Source organism: Penicillium griseofulvum (genome assembly GCF_001561935.1).
Source record: "Penicillium griseofulvum strain PG3 chromosome Unknown contig_89, whole genome shotgun sequence".
Taxonomy (NCBI): Eukaryota; Fungi; Ascomycota; class Eurotiomycetes; order Eurotiales; family Aspergillaceae; genus Penicillium; species Penicillium griseofulvum.
In genome coordinates this window covers 443,435-467,573 of record NW_024467478.1, presented here as the reverse complement: position 1 = coordinate 467,573, position 24,139 = coordinate 443,435, and the positions used below count along the sequence as shown (strand labels likewise).

The following is a 24,139-nucleotide window of genomic DNA, read 5'->3' as shown; positions in this document are numbered from 1 at the left end:
ATCTGATAAGTGGGGAAATTATATTCCACCAATGATGGACACAGGTATTGTCATATAGGATATCATGGTATTATTATACATAGGGTCAAAGAGTATTCAATATCTATACACGCCACGAATTGCATGGCATCAATGCAATTGGACGATCAACCTCCTAGGTGGCCACCTAAGAATCGGGCCAGCTCTTTCACAAGAGCATCATCGACTCCTTCGGTCTCACCAAGACCCTGCTTTAGGATCTCGGTCCACCGGGCCAAGGTAATCTCGTGCAGCTTCTGTCCGTTCAATACCGAATGGACGCGACTGGCTTGATCGGATGCGGTGGACTCATCAGATGAGAGAGAGATGTGACTTTCGACGATAGCGCCATGCTGTAGACGAAGGAATGCACGAGTACTGGAGGGGAGCGAGGATGGCAATGGCGGCCGTTCACGAGGGTCTTCCTCAATGGGGTATGTTGAGAAAGTGAACCGCGGTGTTTGGGTGTACTTCCACTCCAACGAGCGCAACTCGGCAATTCCTTTCCCAATGGCGGGAACCTGCTCGCCCTGCACTTCTCCCACTGTACCAGCCACCCAAGAATCCCCAGCAAAAACTTCAGGCTCATTTGCATGAGCACGCTGGGCTCTGAGAACAGCATCGGGATGTACCTCGTAGAGCCGAGCAAACTGCTCGATCACACTCTGAACCACGCTCTGCATGGAAAAGAACGAATCGGCTAACGCAGCCGAGACATTCCCAACTGGGGAACGAACGCTTTCAACTCCTTTCGCTTGGATATACGGGCGGGCGGATGATCGCAGGTACCGGCCAAGATCATGAATATTCGGGGAATCAAGCAAGCAAGTGCCGTGGTGGAGGGCTCGGTGTCGAGTGAGCTTAAACGCAGAACCAGAGACCTTGCGTGTCAGAGGCTCCTTAGGATCATTTTGCATTTCCTCTGCTCGCGCCATGACAATATCGTGCCGCTCATTGACACTAGTGTTGGTAGCTCCGACCTGATGAAGTGCGCGTACCACCATTTCAGCATGCTTGTCGCGCGTAAATGAAGTACGCGGGCAAATAACGCTGTAATTTAGGTTGCCTTCATCGTGGAAGACAGCTCCACCACCTGATCGACGACGTACGAACACTGCAGCTTCGCCTTCTCCAGTCGTGCCGTTCCTGCGGTCATTATGAAGTGCGCGGAGATCTGTCTCAAGCCATGGGTTCTGGTTGCGACCAATGACTACACATGGTCGATTGGCATAAAGAAACAAAATGCTGGACTCTGCGGGAGAATTTTCTAGTAGGAAGTGCTCGATCGAAAGGTTCACATAGGGATCTGTTGATAGCGATTGGTAGATCTGGTGTAAAGAGGAGGGACGGCTGGCGAGCTCGGCGAATTGGTGGGCGGGATAGTATGAGTTATGACGAATCCAGCCATACTTTAATGGGTTAGTCCATGCCGGAGACGAGGAACATCCTCGAAGGGCGAGCATTGGAGCAAAGGTAGGCGAAGTTATTGATCGCATCTCGAAACTTATCAGGCCGATAGTCGGTTGCGCTAGTCCCAGATAGGTAACCAGCGATGAGTCGAATTTCTATTTGCTTTTTTTCTACTGGCGATCATGCAACAACTTTGTTCTCTTTTCCTATTTTACTGTTTTTATTGATCTCGGGGTCTTTGAACTTATAACTTTCCTTCAATACCTTTTGATTATCTTCCAACGCCCATCATGTCGACGTGGGGTCAATATTTCCGTGTCACCACGTAAGTTGCCCACTCTCTACCACACACATCGTTGCTAACACACGATTTAGCTATGGCGAGTCCCACTGCCGCTCTGTCGGCTGCATCGTTGATGGATGTCCTCCGGGCATGCAACTCACTGAGGCCGATATCCAGCCCCAAATGACCCGTCGCCGTCCCGGTCAGAGCGCCCTCACTACCCCGCGGGACGAGAAGGACCGAGTCGAGATCCAGTCAGGCACCGAGTTCGGCGTCACTCTGGGCACACCAATTGGCATGATCGTCCGCAATGAGGACCAGCGTCCCAAGGACTATGGCAACAGCACAATGGACCTGTACCCCCGCCCTAGCCATGCCGACTTCACCTACCTTGAGAAGTACGGCGTTAAGGCCAGCAGCGGCGGTGGTCGCAGCAGCGCTCGTGAAACCATTGGTACGTTATGTGTAACCATCAACATCCGAAACGAACTCCCGCTAACCCAATTCCAATAGGCCGTGTCGCTGCCGGCGCTATCGCCGAGAAGTACCTCCGCCTGGCGCATAACATCGAAATCGTCGCCTTCGTCTCTTCCGTCGGCAACGAGCACCTCTTCCCCCCAACCCCCGAACACCCCTCCGCCTCCACAAACCCGGAGTTCCTCAACCTGATCGAGTCGATCACTCGCGAAACCGTCGACTCCTTCGCACCCATCCGATGCCCGGAAACCGGCGCAGCTGAGCGCATGACGAAAGTCATCGAGAAGTACCGCGACAACCACGACAGCATCGGCGGAAGCGTAACATGTGTGATCCGCAATGTTCCAGTGGGCCTTGGCGAGCCCTGCTTCGACAAGCTTGAAGCCAAGCTCGGCCACGCAATGCTCAGCATCCCCGCAACAAAGGGCTTCGAAATCGGCTCCGGTTTCGGCGGCTGCGAGGTCCCCGGCTCAATCCACAACGACCCCTTCATCGTCAACCAGAGCGAGGCCGGTGGCCCCCGTCTCACTACCAAGACTAACAACTCTGGCGGTATCCAGGGTGGTATCTCCAACGGCGCTTCCATCTACTTCCGCGTCGCGTTCAAGCCCGCTGCTACTATCGGCCAGGCGCAGACTACTACTACTTACGACGGTGAGGAGGGTGTTCTGGAGGCTAAGGGTCGTCATGATCCTTGTGTTACCCCCCGTGCTGTCCCTATCGTTGAGGCTATGTCGTCGCTGGTTATCATGGACGCTCTCATGGCTCAGTATGCCCGTGAGGGTGCGAAGAACTTGCTTCCCCCGCTGCCTCAGACTATGCCTACTAAGCCTACCACGGCGAACGTTGCTCCTTCGTCGTAGACGGGAATCTGACAAGTTATATTAAAAATGTTATATGCAAGCGTCATCAAGAGTCATGTCTGTGTTTATATGTCAGGTATCATGGAGCTACAAAAGTTTTATAGATGCCATACCTATTCATGCATTTACCAATTTCGGGAGACCCGTTTTCTACGAAATGTCTAGTATACGAAATGATCTAGAAATTGCAGTTACTTTCAAAGGCTCAATAAATCCCAAAGACATCAATTTTGGACTTGCTAATCTAACAAACGCCACTCTGTGGCGACTAATCACAAAGGGGGACATCGACAATCATTTCATGTCGGGCATCAAATCATCGCTGTGGATATCAAAACGACAGAAAACAGCGGCCACCCAAAACAGTGACGGAAAGAAAGACTCCAAAACCGAAAATGGAAACACGCCGAAGTTGTGTACAAACAACGCAATGCAATGCAACACACACACCTCTAGGTGTCTCATAGATGCAGACACCATCCTCAGCTAACAAAGGGCACATGCAAAAGTACAAGGTTAAAAAAGAAGACAATCAGAAGAGAAAAAAAATCCCAGATCTAGGTACTAACCCTCCGGTTCCCAGTACCCCAACTAGCCGAGCGCTCAGACATACTATCGATATCGCGATCGGTAGCATTAACAACACGGAGTTTCTCTCGGGGAACAGTAAAAGTCGTCTGAACACGTCGACCCTCAGCAGCACCCTCGAGATCCCAATCATAGACATCTTCCTCATCATCACCGAAGCCAGCTTCGTCACCCAGGTATCCCGGTGCCCCAACGAAAAGATCATCGCGCGTAGACCGGGCGGTATTGAACACATCGTCTGAAACTCGCTTGCGTGCGTTCCAGTCTTTGGCACCCTGCTTACGGCGGAATAGCTCTGCTGAAGCACTGACTGCTCGACGCGGCGTGCTGGGGCCCGAGGATGTGGATTGGCTGGAACTGAGTAGCGTGCTGCGACGGTCAATGCCGGAAGCACGGTGTGCTGTGCTGGTACTAGCACTGGAGTACAGGTGGCTGTCGGGGCGACGGGTCATTGTTAAGGCTCGACGCATGGTGTTCATTACCCAGTCTGAGGCTTTGGGTTTGGATTCTCGGGGTAGTTTTGATGGGGATGAGGGGGCTGTGGTGGAGAGGGCGTCGAAGAGGAGGGATTCATTCTCTGACTGGCGTTGTGATAGGTTTGTCTGGGCTGTAGAGTAGGAGTCCGCTGAGATAGATTTCTCTGAAGGAGCTGCGTTGTCTGGGTCGCTGTGGGTTGAGCCGACGGCAGAGTATTCCAGTGACGGGTGTCCACTTCCCCAGCTCATAGGTCGATCGACGAGGACGCCTCGTGCCTGGTTGACCCTACCTATGGGCTGGGTGGATGCAAAGGAGAAGGCAGTGTTGTCTGACACGTTTGTGGCGGTTTTTTCGCTTCTTGTCGGGGACTCAGCATCCATAGATCCGATATCCTTTCGTCGGCTGTAGAAAGGACCTAGTCCAACTCCGAAGATGGTGCTTCGAGGAGTTGCGTAGGGGGTATCTGAGAAGGGGTCATCGGCCTCCGTCGAATTGACCGTGGGTCTTGTTCCAGGTGGGATTTTTGCCATGAGACGTTCTCGGAATATCGCTTCATCTTCCTCGCGTTCATCAATGGGATGGATATCACTAGCAGCATCACTGCGCCGGTATTCACTGTTTCGATATGAGAACGGCCGATTGTTCACTGGGGGTACCACGGGGGATCGTTTATTCTTGGATGGAGGCTGAGCAGTAGGGTCCATCAGCAACCCAGTCCTCTCTGCCGTGCCTCCGCCCTGGTCTTTCCAGTTGGGTTGTGCCGTCTTGCTGCGACTTGCCGACCAAGGATACACGAGAACATCTCTTTTTTCGCTCATTCCAGAACTCCGAATGCTGCTTGCCTGGGTTGGACAATCTCGATCCCAAAAGTGAGCTCGTTCTGCCCCTAAAGCAAGTTCCCGTAGCTGCGAGTCTCGCTTGCTCTTTACACGGCGCTTTCGGTGATAGTTCCATCCCCACAAAATGAGAGCTATAGCAGCGGGACATCCAATGCCCAGTCCAACCCCTAAGCCGGCCTTTTGGGATGATGAAAGCTTACTGGAACTCTTGGGGGAAGGCGTCGAGGAACTGGCTGCAGGATTGCGGTAAGAAGTGACCCAGCTGTTTGAGGTCACATTGTAGAGATAGACCCTCGAGTTGGACTGTGCAGTCGCTAAGGCCCGTTTCGAGGATGGTTTGGGGATATTGTAGCCCCCAGAAATCATCATCACGCCGCCAGGGAGCATTGCCGCTCCATGTCCGAAGATGCCAGCACCCTCGGCGATTCCTAATCCTTCGAAAGAGGGTGCTGTCCATATCCATTCGGTGGCTCCGCCAAACCCTTCTGCAAGATCCAGAACTGCAAACTGCGGCTCAGCGGGAACAGTCATATTACCCACCCAACCACCAAATACAAATACTTTATTTCCATCTTCCGAGAGAACCGCAGTGTGACCGGAGCGGGGCTCAACAGAAACCGTGTCTCGGACAGTGAGCTCAGTCTTTGGTGTGGAATCCGAGATTACAGAAACAAAACTCCAGCTCTGCTGCGGCAGCGAGAAAATGGCGAGTTGCGACATGTTAAGGAACGCCTCCCTGGTATGACCACCAATAAACAAAAAGTCCTGTTGTTTCCCCGTAGAACCGGTAGAATATGTAGGTTGAAGCGGCACGACGGCCATTCCAGCTTCAGCGATGGGCGGCGCACGCTTGCCAGTAGTGGCAGCGTTGTACTTGGTGTTGTAGTATGGACTTGGCCCTAACACGACCGTCGACCGGGAGTAGTTGGCTGCGGAGATCCATGTTTCATCCGTGCTGTTCGCGAATGGACACATCCCACCAAAAGTGTACATGGAGCTCTCATCTTCGTGGTGGGATGGCGAATACGTGAACCCCGCCGCCAGGTAGTTCGGTGCGGTTTTTGCGTCGCTGGTGATAATTGACAGTCTATCCCAAGTCCCATTTCCAACTAGACTTTTGCTGTTTGGGTGGAACTTCCATAGTGCCGGGTTATCGAATGCACTGTGGCAGTTGCCCGAGTAAACTGTGATGACCCCTTGGTCGTTGATGGCGGGGACAAAACTTGAGTTCTGATCAGCACTGTGGAATGGCGTGCTCTTTAGCAGCGTTTGATATGATAGATTCTCGGCATCAAGACTGCTGGACAGGTTGAGGGAGACAAACTCGGTCTCGCCGGTGGAACTGGGTCGGATGATGTATGCGAGGGAGTCATTGTGTTGTGGGGAAAGGAAGATGGATGATGGGGTGTATGGAATTGCACTAGAGGGATCCACGAGCGCAAGAAGCGCAAGTAATAGCGTCTTCGCCTTTCGTTGCTTCATGTCGACTCTGAGACATCAGAAGCAGGGATACATTCCAGGATCGGCGATCATAGCGTGCCACGCGAAGAAGGGGTGTCTATTTTCGGATAATGCAGTGTAGATATTAAATGTGACAGGTGTCAACGTCAACAGCAATGAAAAAGGAAAGGTAAAGAGATATTGAAGGGTAACATTGTAGAGCTTCAGTAAACAAGTGAAACAAGTGACGATTTGAACCTGGGTCTCGCCTCCTCTCTATATTAGTTACCAGACCAATCACTAATTATTACCTACATTAAGCCGACCTTATTTGCTCGCGCTAAACAAAGAAAGAGGGAACTTAATATACCTGCCTAAAGCCAGATCAACGTTGGATCAACCTCGTTGCCGGGCAACGGCGGTCGATTGCGTGTTTTCATGTTTTTTTAGGGTACACTAAATGTTATTCCCTATGCAACGGATAGTACCTATCAAGCCATATCCATAAAGTAGTAGCATTAAACCTGATTTCCTTGATTTCTTAGATTAACTTGTCTAGACTTAAATGGAATCCTTTCCCTAACGTTAAGATCCTCTAGTTATGTGGGGCTTGAAGCGGGTATCAGATGTGTCTCAGCTTGGACATAAACTGACAAGACATAACATAGACTGATATGTTGTAGATATAAATTGACTCTCTAAATGTTCTCTTTCTCTACATCACATGTAGTGTTCATGTCAAAGAGCAAAGGCTCTAACACCGAACCATGGCACCACCTGGCTTAGCCATAATGTTGGCAGGACAACCGGCTCACTTTTGGCTTTGTGTAGCCAGTTCGCATATATGAAAATGGGCTGTTTGTTCTAGTTTTATTGGACGAACTAGAATTCTATAGGCCGAGTATGAACATGGTGTAGATACATGTCTGACTATGGGTCCGCTCTAAGCATAGACTACGTTCGGCAGACTCGATGCAGCAGTGTAAGCAGATAGTCATCCCGCTTATTGGAGGCAACTTGAATGAGACCTGTGCATAGAACAGACCCAGCGGTTACCATCGTCAGTTGCCGGCTTTCGGGGGTGCCGAGCCTTATGTTCGTAAGAGTACGAGAAATGAGAGGCGAGGGGAAGAGAAAAGCAAACATAAGAAAAGTTAGTTGACTTCAGCCAGTAGATATTCGATTAAATATCCAATACTTGGTGATCTTATACGGGATACCTTGCCCTCATATGGACTATAATGGTCCAAGAGTCGCCACTGGGCTTATATCCCATCACATGTGGAAACCAGGGATTCAGAATTATCAATAGTGCTTTAGTTGATTATTATTTAATACCACCTTTGATGGTTCCAACAAAACCAGTATAAACTGAGAGCGATAATTTAAATCAATCACATCGCACCGTGCCTGCGCACAAACACCATGCACAAATAGCGCCTTGTCCACCGGCGTTTAATAATGTCCGGTGTTGAGACAGTCAAATTGTAAATCCAGCTCGACGTTAACACAGAGTAATAAGGGGCCAGGGCATTCCACATACCCGGTTGACCGGGACTCAATCAGACGGGAGAACGAAAAGGCCTCTTACCTCTTTTGTCATACAGCAGGATCAACACGAGCAATTTCCCTCAATAAGTATCAATGCAGATCCCGAGTAGGATGTGGGGGTTGAAATTGGGGATAGGATTTCACCTGGGTGAGCAAAGCCCATGCTCGTCTTGTGCTTTGATCGCTTTTCTGATGCAGGAGGCGCTCGGTGACTGTAGGTACATGGAGAAATTAAAATACCTGAGCCTGGTGGAGGATAAAACAGAGGACATGCAGAGAGTTATTGAAACGGTCAAAGAGTAACGCGGAAAATTGTCCATGCCTCTAAATCTTTTATAGGAATAGCTTGCTTTGAAATCGCGTGCATCGGCGCCGGAAATGGCTGCAGAGCGTGCTGTCTCGGATGTTCAGACCGAACTTCCACTGCGGGGGTGCAAACTGTACAACTATGGTTGAAGTAATTGGTATTCTCTACCCTGTCCTGTACTATATAAGATGACTATTATTGCTTTGAATGCGGTATATAGCCATTCATCAGCCACTCCACATGCGACAGGGTGTTTCCAATCCTAGCTACTCCGTACATGAGATGAGAATTACATCGGTGTACCTACGAACAGACTAGTATACTAGTCCTAGTGCCTGCAGTAGATGGACCAAGTACGGAGTATGCTAATGAAATTACCCCGATCCTTGTCTAGGCTGTTTAGCCCCTTTTCCAAGTGATCCCCCGCACTGTGAAAATTGGGAGAATGATATATTTCTATACCTAGTTTGCAAGCTAATTCAAGTTATATCATAAGTAATACAGATAACAGTAAGTTACGATCATAATTCCCAGAATAAATGCCAATGAAAGTTGTAATAGGGAGATAAGTGCCAAGACGGTGTATATATCTTGAAACCCATAAAGGGAAAGGAGGCTAATTAGGGGCCAGACTATGACGTCGATTATAGCGCATGGACTTTTACGCACGGATTTTTCTCACGTTCTCTAAAGAGCTTCATGCAGGACGCCTCCCGAGGGGTTTAGTTTTAGTATATAGTATTATATCTTATATCTATACATATACATATAAATATAGTAGTGTATGTATGTACAAAAAGATATATAGTACAAACCTATAAGTTACCGGAGTATAGTATCAAAAGCTAAAACAAAGCTAAAAAGAAGTGGTGGAAGGTCCATCCATGGACAAGTTTTTGCCTCTTTTGCCTCAGGGAAAAAGAAGAAAAATGTAAAAAAAAAAGGTAAAATGTACATAAAATGTACATAAAATAATCCGTCGCCTATCGCCTAAGATACGGTTTTCGGTATGGGAGCCCAGCAGTTTGGGCAGAAGCTATATTTCAAACAACATTGAAGAGCCAAAATATATACACAAACCCCAACAGTAACAATCTACGGATCATACTTCGGGGCCGAGGAAATCAAGTCCAGACAAATAAGGGAAAAAATAAGAATCATAGCAAGTTGGGCAACCATGGACCATTTCTTACTTGGCACCAAGTTCTGGGCTTTCGGTCTATATGGGATCTGTGGGAATGGTCAATTCCTTATAGGCTCAAGTCATCGACGTAAAGACCCAGTGGCGAATCTATAAGATGTATATTTTATCTTCAATTTACTATGAGAATATATCAAATTTCAAAATATCAAACATTTGAAGTAAATTAACATACATAGTCCATTTATTTTTAAACTTGAACTCGACGATCTTTGGTAAATTATTTTGGTTCTTGGCGTCCCGATTATCGCTCTGCCCTATTACCCACCCAACCTCCCCCCTTCGACTTCTTCCAAACTCCCCTCTTGTCTCGCTTTACACATCTCTTTTTTTTTTCTTCTTTTTAATTATCACAGCTCCTTGTCTGTTTTGACTTTCCTTTTTCTCACTTTCGGATTTCATATTTCGGTCTCGCCCTCCCCCCTCTATCCCGAGAATTGGCCATCCGAATGCACCAGACTCCGAATTATTTATAGCATCTGTTACAACGGCACTCCTTTTTTTTTTGACTCAAAAACTCCCCACGTGTGGATGTGGGATCGTACAAGTCCTCGTGCAGTAGCAGGTCTACCTCGTGTCCTCCCCCCCTAAGGCGACAACCCGCTGTCCGGTACACGGTTTCCTTTGCATAGTTGTCGCCATCCCTATTGAGTTGACGAAAGTAATGCCGACCTGTTCCTGCGTGTCAACAGAGCTTTTTGTCAGCTCACCTTGAATCAATTATTACGAGCGAAACTCCCCAAAGAATAAAACCTGTCAAATTGGAGGATGTTCAACTAGGATGCCCTACACGTTCGGCACCGCTGCCTCGGCCTCCCTTTGAAATAATATCACAAAATTAAGGCAGAAGGGAATATGACGGAAATATTATCCTCGCAAGCTGGTCTGGAGGATCCGGATCAGCTGTCTCGGGATGGCAATGTCTCAAAAAATCACAAGCGGGAACAAAGTCGGTCTGAGGTGTCATCGCAATCTGCGTCGAACGATCAGCCCGAGTCTCGTCCCCCATCCAAATCATCTGCGGAACAACCATCCATCATTACCGATGTGTCAGAAGCCACCGCAACCTTTCGCCAGGCCTTCCCCGGCCTTTACGGTGCCCGTACCCCCTCGAACCGCTCGTCGTCGAGTTCCCTACAAGCCCTCAACGAAGGTATCGTGGTCGATGTCCGATCGGAAAGTGGAAGCATTGGAAGAAGCACTAGACGAGCCTCGCGACACTCGGATCATCAACTACCAGTTTATCCCGACCAATCCTATGCCTCCCTCCAGTCTCAGGTGCACCCCACCTGGCAACCACCTCACCTCACAGAACCAGATGCTCTACCGAGACACTCCTATGCCCGTGGTATTCGTACCGCGGGAAACACTCCGCTGTCAAGCCCGGGGCTCTTCTCCATGAGACACCCTCGTAAGGGAACACCATCCGTGTCTGACGATGATATCTCGATGCGAAGCTCGCTTCTCCATCCCTCACATCTTCAACCACCCAAAGAGACACACACCGCCGAAGTTGATCGCGACATGGTCACAGGAAACAAAACTATCAATCAGTATGAGATCCTCGAAGAGCTTGGACGTGGCGAACATGGCAAGGTAAAACTCGGCCAGCATGTTGCGACTAAGCAGAAAGTTGCCATCAAGATTGTCCAGCGGTACTCCACTCGCCGTCGGTTAGGCAAGCTAGGCAATCCAGAAGATAAAGTGAAGAAAGAGGTAGCTATTCTCAAGAAGGCACGGCATCCAAACGTGGTCAGTCTGCTCGAAGTCATCGACGATCCAAATCGACAAAAGGTATACATTGTGTTGGAATATGTTGAAAATGGCGAAATTGTCTGGCGTAAGAAGGGTCTACGAGAAATTGTCCACGTCGACAAGCTACGTCTAGAGCGGGAGAAAAATGGAATCCCAGATACTCCCGCGTTCCTGGAAGAGAGCCACCAATTCATTCGAACTGCTCAGCATCTGCGAGAGCAACGGGAAAGAGCTCGCGAGCGGATTGAAGCACAGGCTGCCGATGCGCAGAAAGGGCCAATCCCCGCTTGGAGTTTGGAGCACGGCGCGGAATCTTCAGATGAGGAGGATGACGAGTCTGGTCTTCCTATCAGGAGATCATCTAGCCGTTCTGTTGCAGTAACAGATGACTCAAGCCCGTCCTCCGCCCAGGACCCGTCTTTAAGTGCTGTCGAGGGCAGCATGTACGGCGCATATGCAGATTACCCGTTCGAAAGACGTTCCAGCACAGCCTCTAGTAGCTTTGGTTACGCCCCCTCTGAACCTGAGTGGTCTGCAGAGGGCGATGACATGGCATACGTCCCTTGTTTGACTATCAATGAAACCCGCAGCGCATTCCGGGATTCGGTACTTGGCTTAGAATACCTCCACTACCAGGGTATCATCCATCGGGATATCAAACCAGCCAATCTACTCGTCACTAGTAATCATCGGGTGAAGATCTCCGACTTCGGTGTTTCCTACCTAGGACGCCCAATGCGAGACGAGGAAGAAGAGCAGGTGGGTGAAACCGATGCGACAGAGTTGGACGATGCCCGTGAATTATCCAAGACTGTTGGTACACCAGCTTTCTATGCCCCCGAATTATGCTATACCGGCGATGACTTTGTGGAAACCATTGGGTCGATCCCCAAGATCACTGGTGCGGTTGACGTTTGGTCGCTCGGTGTCACATTGTACGGAATGGTTTTTGGTCGTCTACCATTTGTTTCGGATGATGAGTACAGCATGTTCCACACTATTGTTAAGAAGGAAGTCTTCATTCCACGGAAGCGCCTTGTACCCGTGATGGATGAGGCGTCCGACTCTAATCAGTGGAACCTAAGAAATGATGATGAGCTCGTCTATGAGGATATCGACGACGAGCTATACGATCTGCTCAGGCGTCTGTTGACTAAAGATCCAGTCAAGAGAATCACCTTGAAAGAGATTAAACACCATCCTTGGACACTCCATGGTCTTCCCAACCCTAGAATCTGGATTGAGGAGACTGACCCTGGTTACCAAAGCAAGGGCAAACGGATTGAGGTCTCGAATGAAGAGGTTACAAGCGCTGTCAGCAAAGTCCCTTTTATTCAACGGGTTCGGTCTAATGTCGCAAAATGGTTCAGCAGTGGTCGATCCAAGGAGAAGGAACCCCGCAAGCGTACATCGAGCACAACAACGTCTACCGAGACTTTGTCCTCTGCATTAAGCAACAGCACATTCGGGAAGGCCTCCCGCGACAGTCGTCGGTCCAGTCTGCGAGGAGACGAAGAATTCCTACGGCCGCTCAAATTTGGCGGTCAAGGACACCCGCTTGCGCAAAGTGTTACTGCAAGTCCAGTGGACGAAGGCGATTGGGCATCTTATTTCGATGCCGTGCAACCAAGTACAGTTGCTGCCGCGACCAAGCTTGCCGCTCCACCTCCTACGGTGACACCACTCCGACCTGGTCCTCCTCGTCGAGCGAAATCCTCAATGTCTACAGCGGAGTCCTCGAAGACGGTCAAGCCATCCGGGTTTGATATCCCATTGACTGTTCGGCCATCTTCCATAATTGAAGCTCTAGGACAGACCAACTTCGGCAGTCTTTTCAGTGGAGCTACTCGACGGGGATCACGAGGCAGTCGCAGTCGATGCACTTCGCCCTCTGGCGAGTCAGGATCTCTCCGTGGGGATGGAGAACGCCCCTCTGCTGAGCCTAGCCTCGCTGTCAGCAATGCATCTGCCCATGGGCAAGTGCGCACCCCCGGCCTGTGGCACGAAGAGGAACACCCCACTGCCGAGCAATTGGCCCCTAGTCGTGTACACCGGCGGAAACGATCTTCGCAACTCGAGGATGCATCACCGGCAGAATCATTGGATCTCACCAGGGATGCACTTCTGCGCCGCAGACGGAGCGACATCGAAGCTAATGAAGGCGGTACTTTGAGAGTTGATTACGCGATGTACTCTACTGAATCGCTACTTCTGCCGCCCATCATTTCAACTCCTAGCCAAGGATGCGCCGCCGACAACACCAACAATGGCCTAGCTGCCTCCACCTCCGTCACTATCTCTTCCTCTTCTGCCGACGACTTCACCAGCGGCATGTCCCAGAGTGCCTCCCACCCCAGCATTCCGTCGGTCGTCTCAAACGCATCGTCTCTTTCTGGTGATGGTTACTCGGCCAAGGGCAATACCCTAGACCAAGTACCCTCTATGCTACGAACAGGAGAGACAGTCAAACCCATTCGTCAGAACTCGCCCCGTCCGTTTGAAGAGGACGAGTCTAGGTACTACTGCGATGACGAGGACGAGGATGAGTCGGAAGATGAAGGCCTTGTGATCGGAAAGCGCAAGCCGCCCCCAAAGGCCGCATCGGATATTCCGTCTTAACCCTCGAACTGAAATGTGGCCGGTCCCGATCAGTCCAGTCCAGTCCACCTCTTTACATTTTTGACCCCGTCTACCACACCTCTACAACACTCACATTTATCTCCCATTTCCTCTACCATTCGACACTTCCTAACCTTGGCGAAGTCGTTGTATATCACCGAATTCCGTTTTGATTCTCTTTCCATTCCGGTTCCCGGCAGGCTGGTATCTGGAAAGTGTCCCTAGAAATTGTTCCATACATTCTACATGGTCTGTACATATACTCGAATTCGCATGAGCGTCCATCGATGCCTCCTTGCGAAGAAATTCCCGGTGCCCTCCGACCGCGTCTGCATATCTGTTCTGTTCTATTTTGTTGAGTTCAGTGTCTATGACTATGAATATGGAGGGCAGGGAATCCCACGCATTTCAGGGTTTTCTTTTTCTTTTTCATTTCGTTTTTCTTTGGTCTTTTGCATGGGTACGGGGCCAGATCGCTTTTTTTTTAACTGTATGTAATGTTGACTTTTGTCAAAAACCAGGCGGTTGGGTTTTGATGCAATATTTTGGATTCCTCTTGGTCCTCTGCACTGAGGAATCGCGACATGACTGATATATGATGCTGGAAGGCGAGTCTAGCGTATCATGAAGAAATGAAATATTTGGGGCTTTGGGTTTGATGTTACATATCCCTTCCCCCTTAGATGAACGTGTTTTCCATTGTACAACATAGATAGAACTATATAAAACGCGTGCCACATCCGTCATAGATATGCTTGTGGAGTTCCGTTGGCTTATATGCCCCTTATTCCCACTTTGCAATCTCAGCAAAGCACTATCTTGGGATCTTCATGGTTTGTGTATAATTCCACCAATAATAATATCGAAGAGTTACAGGTGCTATTACAGCATTCGACTCTGCAGAGATATACTCCCAAGCCAGCAAGTATGCATGAAAATCACTAATCTAGGTCTTCCCCTGTCTCAGTACTGTCTCATAGGAATTAAACCAAAGAAGGCGCTTTTCCGGACAATCTTTTACCTGAATAGACGGGTAAATAGGGGGAATAATTCTCCTGCAAGTCTTGTAAGACACAATGAGGGGAATTTTCGGAGAAATTTGAAACTATACACAAAACACTAGAAAGATGCCAAGTACATAGGAAAGTCGATATCATTAAAATCGAGTCTTTACAATTTCTCCCCTCTTACAGAGCCATCTGAATTGACCTCAATCAGCTCTAATAAGTGGTTGCCCACTATGCTTCCATACATTCTTCTAGCTGCCGGACAGCTCTTCGCCTCAGCATCTGCCGCATTAACCTATAATGGCGCGGATATTTCTTCCCTCATCGTCGAGGAAAAGGCAGGCATCTCTTACAAGAACGCCGCTGGCAAAACGGACAAGCTAGAAGCCATCCTCTCCGCCAGCGGCGTCAACTCTGTTCGTCAGCGTATCTGGGTAAACCCTAGTGATGGATCGTACGATCTGGACTATAACGTTGAGCTCGCCAAAAGGGTACAGGCGAAGGGTATGGGCACGTATCTCGACTTGCATTACAGTGATACCTGGGCGGATCCGAAAAGCCAGGTGAGAAAATAACACAATCCCACGACACACTGCAGTTTGACCTAATGGCCAACCCTACTTCTTCAGACCACTCCCTCGGGCTGGTCGACAACCGATGTTGAAGTCCTGGCCGGACAAGTATACGACTACACACTGAAAGTATGCAACACATTTGCAGTCAACAACCTCCATGTAGACATCGTCTCCATCGGCAACGAAATCCGCAACGGCTTACTCTGGCCAGTCGGCAAAACAAGCAGCTACTACAACATCGCCCGAATCCTGCACTCCGCCGCATGGGGCGTGAAAGACTCCAACCTAAAGACCACTCCCAAGATCATGATCCACCTCGACAACGGCTGGAACTGGTCTGACCAGTCATACTTCTACAATAAAGTCCTGGCTTCTGGATCTCCGCTCCTCTCCACGGATTTCGACTACATCGGCGTCTCTTTCTACCCCTTCTACGACGCGGGTGCGACACTCGGTGCACTGAAGACAAGTCTTGCGAACCTGCACTCTACATATAAGAAGGAGACGCTGGTTGTTGAGACCAACTGGCCGTTTGCTTGTCCCAAACCTGAGTATGCGTTCCCGTCTGATCTGAAGGATATTCCGTTTTCGGTTGCTGGGCAGCAGACTTTCCTTCAGAGGCTTGCTAAGGCCGTGGAGGAGGTTGGTGGGTTGGGCATTTATTATTGGGAACCTGCTTGGGTTCAGAATGCCGGACTTGGGAGCAGTTGTGATGATAACTTGCTTTTTGCTTGGTCGAATAATCAGGCCAGGACTAGCTTGAATACGTTGGGTGGGCTGTGAGATATCTAAGTGATGAAGTGTACTCCGTACAAGGTTCAGCCTCGTGAAGTGTTAGGCAGCAAAGGAGATTAAAGTATAGACAAGGCAGACTGTTGAAGTGTGCCTTGCCCAATACTTATATCAACTATACCTAAATAGGACTAGTTCCCATGGGCCTCAGCTGGGTGGCTGTGCAAAGGCTAAGCCAAGTTCTTCTTTAGCGTTGAGCCCCTCCACTTGGGGAGATAGAAATGCTTCAAGCACTTGTGTATACAACAAGGCAACGGTTTTTTTTTAATCTGAGAACTTATTCGTATATTAAAAATAGTTCATGTTCTCCTATCTGTTATCAAGGTGGACACTGATACTGCCAATGTGGGGAGAGAGACCCATTTGGGGTTCTTTGGAATGAACTTGGATTTCAAAGTGGAAACTCGTTCTCAATCTCCTTTGCGCTTAGGGCACCCACAGCGGAATATTTATGAGAATATTATAGGATTATTAGGGGGAAATATTATATATTAAAATAATATTCCTTACTCAAACACGTCGGGGTATAGACGTGTTTGACCTAGACCGCCTTACACACGTGAAACCGCCTCATCTTCAACTCCTCCCTTACCCTCTCTCTCATTGCGGACCTTTGGTCAAACTCAAGGTATAATTGCTCTCAGAAATGATAAGGCAGTCTAGCGACTAACGACCCGCTCAGAAACTCAGTTGCGTACCGGACCCGTTCCTAGACCCTTGCGAATGACATCCCACCACATCGTCAGACACCATTCTCCCTACATCACTAGGCGTCCACGACCCTAACAGATTTGTTCGTCTAATCTGCCGCTGTCGCCGAATCTTTGCGCTATACCCGATCCCTACATCGTCCCTCTTCCCTGATCATAGCCCCCCGCTTGGCGCTCGTTCAAGAGCCCTCACCCGCGCGCATTCGCAAATATGGCCTCGCATGACCAGAACCATGGCACGGCCTATCGCCAGGGGGATGTAAAAAATCGGAGCGTGAGCCCTTCGCCGCACGGCCAGCAATACCACGACCGCAACTCCGGTGGATTAGGAGTTGACCCCTCCATGGCTGCTTATTCGACAAACCCCTCGTTTCACAATCCCGACGGTAGCATCGGGGGTGAATATGGATACCCAAGCTACCTTGCTGGAACACCCTCGACACAGACACTATCACCACCGGCGGACCAAAGCTATGCCCCGACCCTCAATACCAACAACCTTCCGATATCGCAGTCGTTCGAGACAAGCCTGGTCAATCAGCTCCAGCACTCTTCGACGGGACTCAGACCGATGCAGGGCGATGAAAACTTCTCCAATATGCTCAACTCCAATCACCCAGAATTGGACTTTTCTCTCTACCAGAATCACAGTCCCAACAGTGTCTCCACCCCCGAGTACGATTCTTCATTGTTACTGGACCCGCAAATGCACCAGCGCCAGTCAATGAACCCAGCAATCAATCCCGCTGATCTAGCCAGCCCCATCTCCAATCCTTCAGCATCTTCGCATCTGTCGTCCCAAGATCAGCAGCATTCCTCGCCTGGCCCCATGTCCCCTCCAGGATCCACACCGGGTACATACTATACCCCTCAGCATTCACGACACACTTCTCTTGACCCGGCTACCGCGGCGTATTTGACCGCCCAGACAGGTCCAGACTGGCAGTCAGTCATGAATAATGTTTCCTTCCAAGGCCATCGACGTGCACCGTCGGAGGTATCCGAAGTATCATCTGCTAACCACTCCCCTTACTTGTCTCAGCACGAATTTGATGGCATTGAGAACAATGCATCGCCTTCTTTGGCTCCCCAAAGCGATCCAAGTCTTTATGACAATGGTCTAGGCATGGAATCATTCACCTTGTCAGACCAGCATCAGCAGGGGATCAGTCCCCTCCACAGCCCGTATATCTCTCCGCGGTTGATGCCACAGCAGGGTGGTGAGATGGTACCGAATAATTCGTATCTCTCTCAGTTCCCCTCGGCGCCAACAGATATGTACGGAATGCCTCAAGAGGAAATGATGAACATGGGCCAATTGAACAATACCCCGGGCGATATTGGTCAGGCTTCACAAATGGCACCTCCATCGATCCAAGTTGAGTTTGCCCCGCCATCGCGGAATCCAAACTTCGATCCATCAAAATCAACAGCTGATTTTGATTCATTGAGCCCTCCCGCTATGCGTAAGTGTTCCTTCCCACCGGTCTGGTTAATACAATACTAACTAGAACTTAGGATCCCGTGTTCGTAGCAAATCTGATCCTTATCACCCTGCTTCACGCCCACGCTCTTCTTCAGCTTCAACAGCAACCTCTCTGGAGCCCCACGCGCCTACATCCGCACGGTCCTTGTCGCCTGTCGGGTCGGTTGGCTCTCACTCGCGCAGTAGCCCCGGTTCGCGAGATCCCTCGCCCTCACGATCAAACCGCCGCCTCTCCACCTCATCAATCGAGAACCGGAACTACATTCTAGATCTCGCCGATCCCCAAAGACCCGGGGCAGCACCCGGGGAGCCAAAACGAATCCAGAAACACCCAGCTACCTTCCAGTGCACCCTATGTCCGAAACGGTTTACCCGCGCATACAATCTGCGATCCCACCTCCGCACCCACACCGACGAACGACCATTCGTGTGCACAGTGTGCGGCAAAGCATTTGCACGACAGCACGACCGCAAACGCCACGAAGGCCTCCATTCCGGCGAAAAGAAGTTCGTCTGTCGCGGCGAGCTCTCGCGCAGCGGACAATGGGGCTGCGGCCGTCGTTTCGCCCGTGCAGACGCTCTAGGCCGCCACTTCCGCTCCGAGGCCGGACGGGTATGCATCAAGCCTCTTCTTGACGAGGAGTCGCAAGAGCGTGATCGCGTCTTGCTAGAGCACCAGCAGCAACAACAATCGCCAACCGGCCATCTTCAGCCAGTCCCCCAGCCGCTCGTTATGCCCAACATGCCTGGTATGGACGGGCAATCCACGGGCAACTTCGTTCTTCCCGCTGCTCTGCTGGCGCAATACCCCGCTCTGCAGACGTTGCAGTGGGACCAGATCCCAGCTGTTGGTGATGATCCGGGTGAAATTGGTGGTCGGAGTAGCTTTGATGCTAGCTCTGGTGGGGAGTTTGGCTTTGACGAGGATGATTCGGGCATGAGTGGTGGTTATAACCAGAACATGTACGGTGTCAATAATTCTGGTCAGATTTTGGTCAATCCTGGGGATCCTGGGTATTCTGATCAGAAGTGGACTGGGTAGGTAATAGTATGTTTTGCTCCCCTTTTTTCTCCTGTTTCAGGTTTCAGGATATTGCATGATGCATTCCCATCTGCATAAAGCTTTTGGTTTTCGCCTGTATAGAAAGGCTTGTTGGCGTTCAGAATATAGGGATGTCTCCCGAAAGGCAATCAGGATATATGTGGTGTTTTTCTTTTTCTTTTGGTCTAGACGGTGTTTTATATGCCGTTTTTCATTCTCATTCTCATTCTCTTCTTTCGGCCCGAGGTGGTTCCCATGAAAGAACCAGGCATCATGATGCTTTTTTATGATATTCCCATTTCATGTCTTGATTTTCTTTTTTTTTTCTATTCTATCTCGTTTTGATGTCACTCAAAACTATATACCATGACATGAATTTTTAACGGATTTGGCCTCAGATTTCTACAATTTACTATACTTCTACCATTTACACAGTGAATAGTAGAATACAGATCACATTGGATATCATCTAGTCGACAAAACAAATCTAAAACCAAAATATACAAGACGACTGATATAAATCCAAACTCCCCCATTTTTGGTGTAACGGTTTGAAATCTCAAGCTTGGGCCTTCTTGGCCAACAAGTTCAAAGCACTACCAGCAAGGATGAAAGCACACTGATCCTTACTGAAAGTGTGCTGAACAGGAACATCAAACACCTCCCCAGTCTTCTGCTTGGTGACACGCAACTTGATCTCACCCTGACCACCAGACTGCAACACATCATAAAGACCAACAGTATCAACCTTATCACAAGCATCGATACGATCATAGTCCTCCCGGTTCGCAAATGTAAACGGGACAACACCCTGCTTCTTAAGGTTTGTCTCGTGGATACGGGCAAAGCTCTTAGAAACAATAACCCGACCGCCGAGGTAGCGAGGTTGCAAGGCGGCGTGTTCACGCGCAGATCCCTCGCCGTAGTTATCCTCCGCAACGACGAGCCATGAAATTCCGCGCTCCTTCCATGTCTCCGCGAGCTCGGGGATTCCGTACTTCTTGCCGGATTCGTCGTAGGCGACGTTCGTCTCGCCGGTGGCGGCGTTGACGGCGCCGATCAGGGTATTAGCCGAGATATTGGGCAGATGGCCCTTGTACTTCAGCCATGGGCCTGCGGCTGAGATTGTGTCTGTTGTGCACTGGCCCTTGACTTTGTAGAGGACCTGGAGGCCTGAGAGATCGCCCTTGGGGAAGGGGGCGAAGGGCTCGAGGAGGGCGAGACGGTCGGACGTGGGTGAGACGATGACTTCACTGCTTGCGTCTGGGACGGCGGCTGTGGGGAGGAAGTTGGGATTTCCTTCTTCGAAACCGGCGCTGGGGAGGTCGAAGCCGCTTGGAGGCTGGAATTTGAATTCTGAGCCGTCGGGTGCGGTTAGGGAGTCGGTCATGGGGTTGAAGGTGGTGCTGCCGGAGTAGGCGAGCGCGGTGACGAGTTCCGGGGAGGCAAGGAAGTTCATTGTTTGACGGTTGCCGTCGTTGCGGCCGGGGAAGTTGCGGTTGTAGGAGGTGAAGATGGCGTTGTCTTCGCCCTTGGGGACGCCGTCGGTGCGCTTCCATTGGCCGATGCAGGGGCCGCAGGCGTTGGCGAGGACGATGCCGCCGGCTTCGGAGAAGGTGTTTAGTGTCTGATCACGGTCGAGAGTGGCGCGGATCTGTTCACTGCCGGGGGTGATGAAGAAATCGGCTTTGGGCTTGAGGCCTGCTGCGGTGGCCTGCTTGACGAGATCCTCGGCGCGGGTCATATCTTCGTACGAGGAGTTGGTGCAGCTACCGATGAGGCCGGCGCCGAAGGTCTCGGGCCACTTCTTCTCGCGGACGGTGTCGGCGAACTTAGACAGAGGCACCGAGAAGTCGGGGGTGAAGGGTCCGTTGATATGCGGCTCGAGCTCGGACAGGTTGATGGTGATCAGCTGGTCATACTCGGCCTTAGTGTCGGCGCGGAGTAGGCTCGAGGGGCCGGCGGCGGCAACCTGAGCAGCGGCCTCTGCGACGTGACCGCGGTGGGTGGACTGAAGGTATGGAACCATGCTAGGCGAGAAGGGGAAGATAGAAGTGGTAGCACCAACCTCAGCACCCATGTTACAGCAGGTAGCCATACCGGTACAGCTGAGAGTCTCGACACCAGGGCCGTGATACTCAATGATAGAGCCAGTGCCACCGCGGACAGTCAGCTTGCCAGCCAGGGACAGGATGATATCCTTAGGCGAAGCCCATCCGCTGAGCTTACCCTCGAGGCGAACACCGAGAATCTTAGGGGCCTTCAGCTCCCAGGGAGCGTCGACGAGCGCATCAACCGCGTCGGCACCACCGACACCGATGGCAATAGCACCAAGACCACCTCCGTTAGGAGTGTGGCTGTCCGTTCCGAGCATCATCAATCCAGGGGCGGCGTAGTTCTCCAGCACGCTCTGGTGGATGATACCAGCACCAGGAGGCCAGAATTCAATACCGTAGCGCTTAGCAGCACTCTCCAGGAAGTCGAACACCTCGCTATTACCCTTAATGGAAGCCGGCAAATCGGTATCGGCACCGCGCTCACCGACGATCATGTGGTCGCAATGGATACTGGCCGGGACAGCGGTGGAGGGAAGACCACAGGACATGAATTGAAGTAGAGCCATCTGGGCCGAAGCATCCTGCATGGCAACGCGGTCAGGCTTCAGCTTCAGGTTGGCCTTGCCTCGAACATCGCGGCCGTTGTTGGTCCCGGTGAGCAATGACTCCTCGGCGTTGTCCAGATGCGCGTAGAGGATCTTCTCGGCGAGTGTGAGGGCGCGATCAGAGCCAAGAACTCGGCGGACCTGCTCGAGGTTGCTGACGAGCTTGGGATATGGGGGCATGCGGGAGGAGGAGGCCTCCGTGGCTAGGCCACGGGCGAAGAGCCGTTGTGGGGAGAGCCGTGTGGCCATCTATATAAGGTGTTAGATTATCCATTAGATTGCCCAATTGTTCAATGTTTACTTACCCCACGAGAGGCAGAAACCCGCTGCCAGACAAGTTGGCTCACCATCTTTACTGTTAAGTTTGGGGAAGAAAGGGGAGTCCTTTTTTTTCCTCCGGGTTATACGTTATTTGCATTCGATCTGATTGGTTGGTGATTGTGCCGATTTCGGAATCCATTTATGTGGGGAAACGGAGTATACAACTACGTACATTTGATTCATTCAATGTTCTACAGTTCTACTCTATGTCAACAACATGTCAACAATATGTCAGTATTGCCTCAAAAGGAAACGGCCAAATATATTTTGTCCGACGCCTATTTGGGCTGAAAGCTCATTTGGACAAAGCCTCCAAAACCTCGTCCTTTCTATTGTTCGGTTTCCTTATGTTCAAAACTTTCAAGCGCTCCAACTATATCAAGCTAGGTACAGTTGAGAATATAGTCGAGAGCAAATTCGAGAGCACGATGGTCAAGGGCCCAGTTATCGAGACTCAAGCAAGCGAGACAGCATCCGACAAACTTCCGACTTGCAAGGCCAACTCTTCCAAGGGCCAATTGATGGACAAATCGATGAATGAAATAAAAAAAGCTCAGAAGCCTAAAGACCTTCTTGTCCACCTGTTTTCACCCGAACTGACTAATGAAGACAAAGAAGATCTCCTTCATTATGCCCCGAGACATCTATATACAAGACGTGAGAACAACCAAGAAGACTTCGAGGAGATTGAAGCTCAGCTTACAGAGGCAGGCTATGCCAGACTTGCCCTATCCCTATACTGGTGTGTGTTCTGGGATAGGCCGCAGCCGGAGGGACCAGAAAGCTGGATTAAGGAACTGATTGAAATTGATATCGAGCGGCGTTGGATTGCTCAACGAAAGGTCTGCATTCAAGAAAAAGTTCAAAATTTGCAAATTTCATCAGAACTACTTCTATCTTCTGAAGATGAAGCCAAGCATGCGTCACAACTCAAGATTTACAAAGATCAACTCACAGACCTCAATAAGAGACAATGGGCGCTTTCCAGGAAGAAGTGGACCAAAGAAGGGTCCATAGACTCCTGGTCCTTCGGACGAGCATATCATATACAAAGAAAAAATCCAGACTGGTATCTCTCCGATCCGCTGGTTGCTGATTGCGCAGGACGAGGTGGCTGTTGTGGGAAAGGCTGCGGCTGCTGTGAAAGACCACGGACGGTTGATGGGCTCGAAGATGGTACCAATACCCGTGGTCACTGTACTACAGCCTGCAGTTGCTGCCTGAAGGCCCGTGGAATTGAAGAATTGGATGGGGATAATGGGGAGATAATAGACCTGCAAGAGCTTTATTTTGAGTACAAATCTCCCGGTTTGATGGATCCGCATAGCTTTGAGCTGCTGAAGGGCTATGTTTTTGCTTTTGGCTCGAAATGAAGTGATCAAAGGCGGATTATGTTTACCTCAAAATTACAAACCGTTGGATGACATTGCTATTCTGCTGGAGAGACTCCGTGCATTCAAAGCTGTCTATATTATATTCAATGTTGGTTGTTGCTGTTTATTACTGTTATGTCAGTGCTAGGACTTTGGTATTTGGAGAATAAGAACATGAATGACGAATTCATTAGCTTCCAAGGTTAGAACAATATAAATCTTCCCATGTTCAGGATAAGAGCCCTAGTGAAACCAAAACAATCTTCATTTATGCAATGATGTGACATTCAAATTCTACCTTCACTTTTGAAACTTCAATTCTCTCCTATGGGCAACATCAACA

The 24,139-nt window shown here is 50.1% G+C and overlaps 8 protein-coding genes across 8 annotated transcripts; 5 read left to right on the top strand and 3 right to left on the bottom strand.

Moving 5' to 3' along the window:
- Positions 1 to 146: 146 nt before the first annotated feature.
- On the bottom strand, positions 147 to 1,481 carry PGRI_042240 (putative lipoate--protein ligase; the record flags this gene model as incomplete). The annotated part of the gene is made up of 1 exon (XM_040791937.1): positions 147 to 1,481. One exon carries the CDS (start codon positions 1,479 to 1,481, stop codon positions 147 to 149), a length of 1,335 nt encoding a protein of 444 aa, XP_040643847.1.
- A 237-nt stretch (positions 1,482 to 1,718) lies between these two features.
- On the top strand, positions 1,719 to 3,051 carry PGRI_042230 (bifunctional chorismate synthase/riboflavin reductase [NAD(P)H] ARO2; the record flags this gene model as incomplete). Its single annotated transcript, XM_040791936.1, has 3 exons — positions 1,719 to 1,753; positions 1,804 to 2,165; positions 2,225 to 3,051. The coding sequence occupies 3 exons, from the start codon at positions 1,719 to 1,721 to the stop codon at positions 3,049 to 3,051; spliced, it is 1,224 nt and encodes a 407-aa protein (XP_040643846.1).
- A 557-nt stretch (positions 3,052 to 3,608) lies between these two features.
- PGRI_042220 (uncharacterized protein) lies at positions 3,609 to 6,437 on the bottom strand (the record flags this gene model as incomplete). Its single annotated transcript, XM_040791935.1, has 1 exon — positions 3,609 to 6,437. The coding sequence occupies one exon, from the start codon at positions 6,435 to 6,437 to the stop codon at positions 3,609 to 3,611; it is 2,829 nt and encodes a 942-aa protein (XP_040643845.1).
- A 3,872-nt stretch (positions 6,438 to 10,309) lies between these two features.
- Positions 10,310 to 13,828, top strand: PGRI_042210 (putative serine/threonine protein kinase; the record flags this gene model as incomplete). The annotated part of the gene is made up of 1 exon (XM_040791934.1): positions 10,310 to 13,828. The coding sequence occupies one exon, from the start codon at positions 10,310 to 10,312 to the stop codon at positions 13,826 to 13,828; it is 3,519 nt and encodes a 1,172-aa protein (XP_040643844.1).
- Positions 13,829 to 15,068: 1,240 nt separating this feature from the next.
- On the top strand, positions 15,069 to 16,193 carry PGRI_042200 (Glycoside hydrolase, superfamily; the record flags this gene model as incomplete). The annotated part of the gene is made up of 2 exons (XM_040791933.1): positions 15,069 to 15,398; positions 15,465 to 16,193. 2 exons carry the CDS (start codon positions 15,069 to 15,071, stop codon positions 16,191 to 16,193), a joined length of 1,059 nt encoding a protein of 352 aa, XP_040643843.1.
- Positions 16,194 to 17,123: 930 nt separating this feature from the next.
- crzA (putative C2H2 transcription factor Crz1) lies at positions 17,124 to 19,440 on the top strand (the record flags this gene model as incomplete). The annotated part of the gene is made up of 2 exons (XM_040791932.1): positions 17,124 to 18,378; positions 18,431 to 19,440. 2 exons carry the CDS (start codon positions 17,124 to 17,126, stop codon positions 19,438 to 19,440), a joined length of 2,265 nt encoding a protein of 754 aa, XP_040643842.1.
- A 559-nt stretch (positions 19,441 to 19,999) lies between these two features.
- PGRI_042180 (aconitate hydratase ACO2) lies at positions 20,000 to 22,452 on the bottom strand (the record flags this gene model as incomplete). The annotated part of the gene is made up of 2 exons (XM_040791931.1): positions 20,000 to 22,351; positions 22,408 to 22,452. 2 exons carry the CDS (start codon positions 22,450 to 22,452, stop codon positions 20,000 to 20,002), a joined length of 2,397 nt encoding a protein of 798 aa, XP_040643841.1.
- A 318-nt stretch (positions 22,453 to 22,770) lies between these two features.
- On the top strand, positions 22,771 to 23,796 carry PGRI_042170 (uncharacterized protein; the record flags this gene model as incomplete). The annotated part of the gene is made up of 1 exon (XM_040791930.1): positions 22,771 to 23,796. One exon carries the CDS (start codon positions 22,771 to 22,773, stop codon positions 23,794 to 23,796), a length of 1,026 nt encoding a protein of 341 aa, XP_040643840.1.
- Positions 23,797 to 24,139: the final 343 nt, after the last annotated feature.